General features: G+C 48.1%; 1 protein-coding gene across 4 annotated transcripts in view; it reads right to left on the bottom strand.

Annotated features, from left to right (window-relative positions):
* Positions 1 to 1,585: 1,585 nt before the first annotated feature.
* The window catches only part of THSD1 (thrombospondin type 1 domain containing 1), a 31,050-nt gene continuing 23,613 nt past the window's right edge, over positions 1,586 to 9,022 (bottom strand). For all 4 annotated transcript variants that reach the window (XM_027116417.1, XM_027116418.1, XM_027116419.1 and 1 more), the window contains 2 exons: positions 5,350 to 7,558; positions 1,586 to 3,525 (listed from right to left, as the gene is read on the bottom strand). In XM_027116417.1, the coding sequence (XP_026972218.1) occupies positions 6,207 to 7,558 (1,352 nt within the window). In that variant the 3' untranslated portion in view covers positions 1,586 to 3,525; positions 5,350 to 6,206. The remainder of the gene's footprint in view (positions 3,526 to 5,349; positions 7,559 to 9,022) is intronic.

Here is a 9,022-nt window from a genome sequence, read left to right as displayed (position 1 = left end):
GAGCAAGGAACCATTGCTTCTTTTTGTAAATCCTCCTGTACTATTTGCCTTTTTTTTTTTTTTTAACTCTGACAAAACCAAACCAAACCTAACAAGCATACAAGGTTATGGTGAAGGTCACGGATAATCGATTACTAATACCCAGAAATGTAATCGGTGAGCCACCTTGTACTGTTATTAGTAGGATTCGTTCCTGGTGTTAGTACCGGACCTCCAACCTCCCGCACCCTAGATTTTTTCCTTCCTTGGGGATCCTGAATGGCTCCCACCCCCAGCTGCCCTGTCTATTGTTTCAGCAGCGCTCCAGCTGCGAGAATGGTCCCTCACTACTCACCTCCGGATGCCACCTTCGCTGCCGGGGTTGGATGTCCCATCCTGTGGTTATAGCTGTTGTCAGTTTCTCCCTCAACTGCTGGCAAAACACATCAAGCTGCATCTTGCTGTTAAACATCAACTGACATAAACTGAGTTTATCGGTTCAAATGCTGCACTTAAAAGCTTAATTTTAGCACACAACCACATAAATGCTCAATTAAAAATATAGCTCATAATATACAACCTCCTGTAGCAGTTTTTGCCGTTTCTGAGCTTTACACCATAGGAAGGCTTTAACAATAATCTCTATTTACAAATAGAGCAATATATGCTCATTATAGAACATTTGAAAGAACAGACATAATTGCTTCGTTCCTCTCCATCAGCTTGGGATACAAGCAGAAATCCCACGTTGTTAAAATTAGATGGCTCTGAGTCTCCACACTGCTTCTACAGAGAAGGTCATTCTTTGAGTCCTTTGGCCTGAAGTACCTCCCAACCCCCCAGGAATGCCTACGCCTCCTCTTCCTGAGGTGTCACTCCAGCCAGAATTCTGGAAGTCATCCTAAACTCCTCTTTCCTCTTCATCCTTCAGATCTACTCGAAACTAGGTCCATGGATAAATTAAGTACTTCATCCGGGTCACACAGCTTTTGGTGGGTGGGCCTTCGGAGACAAAATGTAGTGTTTAGGAGGTTTGCGCTAAAGCATGCTGCCCTTATGCTTCTGGGTGGCACAGGTGGTAGCTCCATGGAGGATCTGCATAGAATCAAGTCTCCCCCAGTTCCCATTCCCTCCCCAAGAACCATCTCTTGGCATCACTGCTGTCATGTAGCTACTAAGTGTCAAAAGCAGGATTCACTTCTTCAGTGAATTTTATGTCAAACTGTTATCTTTTTTATTTTGTTTTTTCAAAAATTTATTCATGAAATTTTCCAGTATTCAGAAAAGTTGGAAGAATAGTACAGGAACACTTATATATCCACCACCAGACTTCAACAACTGTTAACACTTGCCAAACTTGTTTCACTCATCTATTGATCTATCTGTTGAATATATCATTTCCAAGAGTTCCTTCCCATTTTCTGACTCTTCCTTTTTGTAGCATCATGTTCTTGTTTAACAGACGTAATATCATTTCACATCTCTCTAGTGATAAGTAACTCATTTTGTAGGATTTTTATTTGGCTCTTCTTATATTCCCTGAATTATGTTTCTTCTGGGGTCGGTTCTTCTCTGTTTACCTCTCTTTGTCATACTGTAGGTTTTCCTCAAATGTTTGGTGACTCCAGTTGTCAGGCTCTTCTTAAGAATGAGATAGGAGAAAGGCTGACTCGGACTCTTAGCACGTATGTGGAACTTGCTGATTGGCAGGCTTCAATTTAGGGTGAATAGTCAGAGATCGGATCGTTGTGCTGAGGCCTCTCAAATGCCGGAATGTAGATGACTTTGTGCCGCGGTACCAACAGCTGCAGCTGCCCAAGTTTTCTCAGAAAGATCCTTCACTCTCTCTATAAAAGTCCCCTCTGGTCATCGGTTGGTTGGTTTTGGTTTTCTCTGTGATTGAGCATCTAGTTGCTGGGGGTTCCTGGCACCAGAGTTGAGGAACAGGGACGGAGGATGACCATCTTGTATAGAGATCTTCACTATCTTCCATCTTCTAGTCATTCCGATAACTTTTCCGAGTCTCCAACCTCAGCAAGGTTCCAGCACTGAGGGAGGCTCCCCTGTCTTCTGCAAGACCCTCCAAGCACATCCTGGGCTATAGCTTCTCCCACTCAGTGTTCTTCCATGTGCTTAGTCTTCCAGAAATCCATTGAAATTGCTTAGTCTCTTGTTCTCTCTTACTCAAGTCCCCACCTTGAACCTTCAGTAGCAAGGATAGGGATGATTATGCCCATTTTACACTTGAAAAACAGAGGCTCATGTGATCAAGTGACTTGCCTAAGATCACACAGCTAGAACGGGAAGGGCCAGGATTAAACTTATATGCTTTTGACTATGCCAAATACTTCTTATTTTCCAAACCATGACTCAGCTGGTATGACCTGGACAAACAAGCCCTTACATAATACGACGCACTTACAATATGCTGTCCTCTGTGTATAAAAATGACTCAGAAACTGCCCAGAATAAACTGTGCAATACCATTTTACAAGTTACATATCTAGAATCAAGTGAGAACTCATCAAAGTTGTAAAACAGCAGTTTTATATTTTGTGGGTCAGGTTGGAGTGGAACAGAGCTTGAGGAGAGAACACTGGTAGGAAGGGCTAGTCATCATTTGTGCAATCGTGGCAAGGGCGTGGCACACCGACGGCTCTCGGCTCTATGAGATAAATCCGCTTTAGAAGTCACATCTGGAGAGCAACTGACCCAACGAGGTGGGGTAGACTCCGGGCAGGGGGGTGAATAGAAGACTTGCTAGGAAGACGGGGTACCCAACCCACGTGGAAGCCACTCTCTCATATACATGCTGTATTTGTTAACTACTGTGTACAGACACTGCGAAAGGCTCTAGAGATACCTTCATCTTCAGCCAGGGAGGGTATTATCCCCAAAAGATAAGGATTTCTTCATTTTTGGATACTTCTAGAAATTAAAAACCCCACAGTATCTCGCAGGAACACATCTCATTCTCAATGGTTTAAGATTTAAAGTGTTACACAGAATTGTTCTGGTTCAACCACAAATATAGTTTGAGGGCTTTTGAATAGCCGGTCATTTAGTCAACAAATCTTTATCGAGCGCCTACGTAATGGCAGCCACTGGGGCTAGGACCTAGGGACATGCTCGTGAGGAATAGGAGATTATTTCTAAGGAAGTTAACCACTTAACCACCAAAGACAATGCCGAAGCACCCACTTTCCTTTTTCTCAGAGACAGAGGCCAAATTCGCTTAACTTTGAAATGCAGAGATTGACCCACAGAAAACCGGGCTAGGCAGATGGTGAACATATTATATGCTGGTATTAATTCACCGTGATATTAAGTTAAATGCATGATATACAGGGGAAGAACGTAATTTAACAGAAGATCTTTCTGTTCATACTGTTTTTCTCTAATTTTCACCTTCCCCATAGCTGTTTTTGTCTCAGTCTGATAAAAACAATTTTTTGGAAATTCATTGTGAGGTCTGGACCAAGCACGCATACCTTCTGTCAAAGGTTGGCACACAAGCCTGTGAACTTGGAACGAGAACACAGCTTTCTAGTAGGACAAATAAAGAAAAGGGAGATTAAAACATCTGATTTCCTCTTCTTTCCATCAGTTGTCAGAAACCTTTGAATAATCAATTCCTCCAGTTCCTGAAAGGTAGATAGCTATTATTAAAGCATTTCCAAAAGGAAATACATGTTAGTTTTCAATAATAATGGAACAAATGAAGTGGTAATGCAACAAATATAAAAGAAAAATTTTAAAGTACAGTATCTGCATTATTTTATTTGTGATTTTTTCCCCCATCTAATTCCACTCTCTCCAATGGTCCCTGAAACCTCGCCAGCAGGCTGACATCCTGATAAATTCTAGAAGGAAGAAAGAAAACACAGTCTAAAAGGCAGGGTGGGTGTGGCAGCTAAGAGAGGTCATGGTGAACAAAAAGAAAGTGCAGCTACTCAAGTGTATGCAGATAAGGTGTCAAGTTCAAGGTCTGAAAGGAAGTATACCAGATTGCAGAGTGCCCACATGATACCTGATGACAGACTTCCAATGACGGAACCTGACCTCTAGGTTCTTTTGTGTAGCCCTCACTTCCAAATAAAGCAAGCTGCAAGACCAGTTCTCACATCAGGCGGCAGAAAGCTTCCTTCCTTTGGGAAAAGCTAGTAAAGGCATCTCTCTATGCCCTCTCACTGCAAAAAGGGCCAGCTTTCTCAGGAAGTTTCTGCTGTTGGGAGAAGACTCAAAAAGGCTGTGAGGGCAGAGTGCAAACAGTATGGCAGTTAGAATTAAAATATGAGTCCATGTCCGTCCAACCCGGCAGGAGTTAGTTTCCTTCCCAAGCCTCGAATTCTTTATCTGTAAAATGTGGTAGGCAGATTGAATCAGAAAACATTAAGTGATTCTAAATTTCTAAAAGACTTCTTTTCTCAGGACTTCCCTGGTGGTCCAGTGGCTAAGACTCCACCCTCCCAATGCAGGGGGCCCAGGTTCGATCCCTGGTCAGGGAACTAGATCCCACATGCCACAACTAAGAGTTCGCATGCCACAACTAAAGTTCCTGCCTGTGGCAACGAAGACCCGGCGCAGCCAATAAATAAATACTTTCAAAAGACTTCTTTTCTCTACTTCCCTCTTTCTTCCAATTACAAAAGCTTAAGCTGTAAAATCATAATCCAGCCTACCTGTTTTCCATATACTTGAGATTAATTCACATACTTTCTAAATAACATGATATTATGATACTTCCGGCCCCAGGCTGGAAGCCCTGCCTCCACTTAAGGTATTGTTTTAAACCAAAGTTTACAGTGTCTGTTGATGGCCAAGACCCTCACGCTCCACCCTTCCTCCACCCCACCCTGAGGCCCCCTGGGACTCAGTAGAGGCTGGGGACCCTACTCATCCCTCCTCTTCTCTTGCCCAGCCTGGGGGAAGGAAAGAGGGCAGAGGAGAGGTGGGCAGCCTTTAGCACCCCGCAGGGTTCTCGTCCCCTTGGGCAGTGGGCACAGGAGCCCTCTTACCAACCCTGGGCTGTTTCCTGAGGGCTCTCCAGACCCCTCTCTAGGACCAAGCTCCCCATCACACTGGGAGTGTGGATTCCAGCAAAGGAGCTGGGAAAAAAGTGAGACTCTCCACAGACCGCCTATGGGGGGGAACCCAACTTAAGGCCAAGGACTGGGTGTGTTGGATGCTTATGACACACCAGCCCAAGTCCCGTTGCTGAGAAGACTCCTTGGACTATTTCCCAAGAAACCGCCACATACATCCCTTTACAAGGCACCCCTCCCCTGTGTACTCCCCATCTGTGTTCTGTTTGACCAGCAAAGAAATAGTAAACGTCCTCTATTAAAAAAAAAAAAAAAATACACACACCAGTTTCAGAATGACACTCCTGGGGTCCTGGCTGCAGCTTGGTCCAGGAGCACATAGTCAGCATCCTGATGCCAGGCGGCACCCACTGCCCGGGTTCCAGCTGATGCTCTCCTGGGAGACAACACCTTCCTTTCCAAAATGTTTACTTTTTGCTCAGAACAATGATGGACAGGTCTTCATTGGACTCACTACCTGAACGATCAGCTTCTTATATTCTTTCTCCAAAGCAGAACTAACTCACATAAAGTTTGTGTCGAGTCCCCAGCACTCTTTCTTGCGTAAAAAACAGTAAGATATCCCCCAACTCTGGCCTGAAAGTTCTTCTGGAATATCTTGTGGTATCACCAATTCTAGGTAACCTAGGAATAGCCATAATTGACTTAATCAAGCAAATATAAAACCTGTTCAATACTGCCCGCGCAGGAGTCAAATTCTGAAGGATTTAAAACTTAATAAATTACAGTTCCGGGTTGTATTGGCGAGCTTACTTTGTTCCAGCCCTTCTTCCTGTTGAAACTCTCAGGTTTGTTTCAAGTTGGAACCTGGCAAGTTGCATCTTGTCAGTTTTCATATTCACATGAGAGACCAAGCCCTATTTCACTCGTTTAAATTTTTATTATCAGAGTTAGCAGTAATAAGCCAATAGAAACAGGATAACGAAGGGAAAAGCTCCAGATAAATAACTTCTTCCTTATGAATTAAAACACATGCGGACACCGGTGTCAGTTACCACCTCCCCACATCCTGTCCTGCTGTACAAATAGTTACACAAAACAGTCCACAAAACAATGCCAGCAGCTGATACCCTGAGGTGGGCAAAGGACCCCTGTTGTGTGAAGTCTCAGGCTGATCTCGGTCTAGATGACCAGCTTCTCCACACTCAGCGTACTCGTGGTTTCATCCTCTTCGTTTGACCCAAAATATCCCGGGAGGTCCAGCATCCCCTGCTCCGCCTCAGTGAGGCCGAAGGATGTGTTGTCGTAGTAGGCGAACTCCGGGTGGGCGGGGAAGCTCTGACACTTGTCTTTCCGACACTGAGAAGGGCTCAGAGGACTGACCCTCTGGTAGCTATCTCTGGGGGCCGGGGAGGAAGGCCGCTTCCTTGAGACATTCCTGTGACTGGGGGACGGTCCCCTCCGAGCCCGGTGAGGCTCCGTTCTCTCACCTCCCGCCACGAACCCTGCCTGGCGATCCCCCAGGTCTGGTTTCCTCGTGGGCTGCCCCAGGGTGTGGGGTTTAGGGAAAGGGCTTAACGGGCCACTGCTTCCACCTGCCCCTGGACAGTGGTCCCGTTTCTCCGGAAACAGGGCAGCGCCTCGACTCGGGGGCCGGACTCGCTCTCCCGCCTGGTCCCACGTCCGGCTCCTGGAGCTGTAGGCGGGGGCTTGCCGGGGGGTCAGGGTGGACAGGCTCCGCTCCCGGAACGGTCGGGCCTGCCTGGCCTCGTGGAAACTTGCCGTCCTCCGGAAATGGGACCCCCGGGGGTGGCTCCTCATCTGCGACTTGCGGAGGAGGCTCTGGCTGGGGCTGACGGCGCAGCTGGCCGGCGAGAGCGGGTGGTCCAGCCGGGAGGGGGGCCTGTCCCCGGCGCCGACCGCGGGCGGCTGCTCCAGGAACGGGGATTTGAGGCGGAACTTGCCGGCCGCGGCTTCTTCGGGGCTCTCGGAGCCTCCCGGGGGTGCGGTGACGGCGGCGTCGATGGCGGTGTCCGTCAGGGGGCTCTGGGACACGTGGTACACCTTGGTGGTCTCCGTCAGGCCTTTCTTCTTCATCTCCTTCAACTGCTGCTGGGCCAGGCGGTAGCTGAACAGGGGTGGGATGATCTTCTGGGCGTTGGACTGGAAGCTCTCGCTGCCCGAGGTCTCGTCATCGGGGGGCGCCGGCACGCTCCGCCGGTAGGTCAGAGGGATGCCCTGGCCCGCGGGGCTCCCCGCCGGCCCGTCGCCAGCATCTGAGAAGCTGCCGCGGGGCTCGCTCAGCTCGCAGATGTTCTCCTCGTCTGAGTTCTTCCGGCAGCCGGGCGCGTGCAGGGAGTTGTGGTGGACTGGGGTGCTGCACTTGGGGGCGCGGCCCAGCTTCCGCCACAGCGTGATGAGCACAGTGGCCACGATGATGAACAAGCACAGGGATATCCCAGTGACCGTCACGATGTTGTTGGACTTCACGGGAGTCTGGGGCTGGAAAGGAGACGGACTGGATGGCTGGAAAGCTACAAAAAAAAAAAAAAAAAAAAGGAAGAACGAATGCATTCTCTAGTATCGTTTTCTCTGCCTGGGTCTAAGGTCTCTGAGTGGCTCGCTCTAATTATGTAGCAATTAAAGAAGGAAGGAAAATAAACAAGGACTGGGATTTCTGGTCTTACATATATTTATGCAGGCAGGCTTTTAAGCCAAGCTGAAAAACAGACACTGGTAGAAGCGAGGTGAGCAGATGAGCCACAGTCAAGGTGGCTCACTGGCTCTTGCGGACACTTGTCCCCAGTTTTCTACAAAGAAGCCTCATGAGGAACGTTTCAAGGTAAAAATCAAGGTTTTTCACTTAAGGTAAACGTGGGATATCTATAATTAAATGTACCTTTGAGATGCACCTCTGAAAATTTCTGCCAAGTGTAACACTTGGGATGCAAAACAGTTTAGGCAGGTTGTAGCTCAATTTGCACATCTCAAGAGAAATTAATAGGTGAAAAGAAGTCTTCCAGCAATATACTACAGCTCACTTTTCCCTCCCAGTGTCCAGGAACTGCCTTTCCTAAGTGTTGAAGCCTCTGCTCTCTCACTCTTGTTTTCTCAGCTGTTCACTCCCCTTCCTACCTTCTATGTGGCATTGATTTTCCTTCTTCCCTGCTCTCTCAAACTGGTGTGTCTCACAGTCATCAAAATGTTTCACCAAGACTCAGACGCCACCTGGGGCCTCAGCCTGTAGTACCCGGGAACCCGAGACCACCCAACGCAACCAGGCCTCACCTCTCTTTCCTCCTTGGTCACTGTTCGCCATTCAAGCCCTTCCAGTCACATGTCCTCTATCTCTTCCTCCCATAGTCTTATCCTCACCAGTTCTGTGCCGCATCTCCATCCTCCCACTGCTCCCCTTTCCCCTTTCCACCGCACCCTATAGGACACCTAGAACCAAACTCCTCACGATGCAGAAACTTTCCACAAAACACTGTGTGTCTCCTTGCCTGACTGAGGACAGGCCATCCCTCAGGGCACAGCCTCCCCGGCTCACTCTTGGGTGAAGCTTTATCAGAAGCAGAACCAGAAGCGGGGCGTGTTCCGCAGCCTCCTCATTCCTGGCTGCCATCTCAGCCAACTTTTTACCTCCGTGTAGAAGTTCTAATCTTCTGACACCCACGCCATCCACCCAGACCACCCTCTACCCTCTACCCCTCAACTCTGTCATCTCCCCACCTCAGGGCAGCCATCAGTTACTAGCACCTGGGTCCAGTCTTCCTCACCATCCCACAGCTGGGACCATTCATTGTCCTTCCAAGCTGCCATACCTTCCCATTGTCTGCAGCTGCTCCTGTTCTGAAACCTTAAAGCTTCACAGCCCACCTTCCGGCTGTATCCTCCCCTCTCGCTCACTCATTGTTCATACAACGGTTACTCAACCTCGCCGCAACATCTGATTCTCCAACCCCTCCATTTTCTCTCCATCCGCCAGCCACCTTCTG

The sequence above is a fragment of the Aethalodelphis obliquidens genome, unplaced genomic scaffold (genome assembly GCF_003676395.1).
Source record: "Aethalodelphis obliquidens isolate GAN/ISIS:26980383/991018 unplaced genomic scaffold, ASM367639v1 scaffold16, whole genome shotgun sequence".
Classification (NCBI taxonomy): Eukaryota; Metazoa; Chordata; class Mammalia; order Artiodactyla; family Delphinidae; genus Aethalodelphis; species Aethalodelphis obliquidens.
This window is presented reverse-complemented; position numbering and strand designations above follow the sequence as displayed.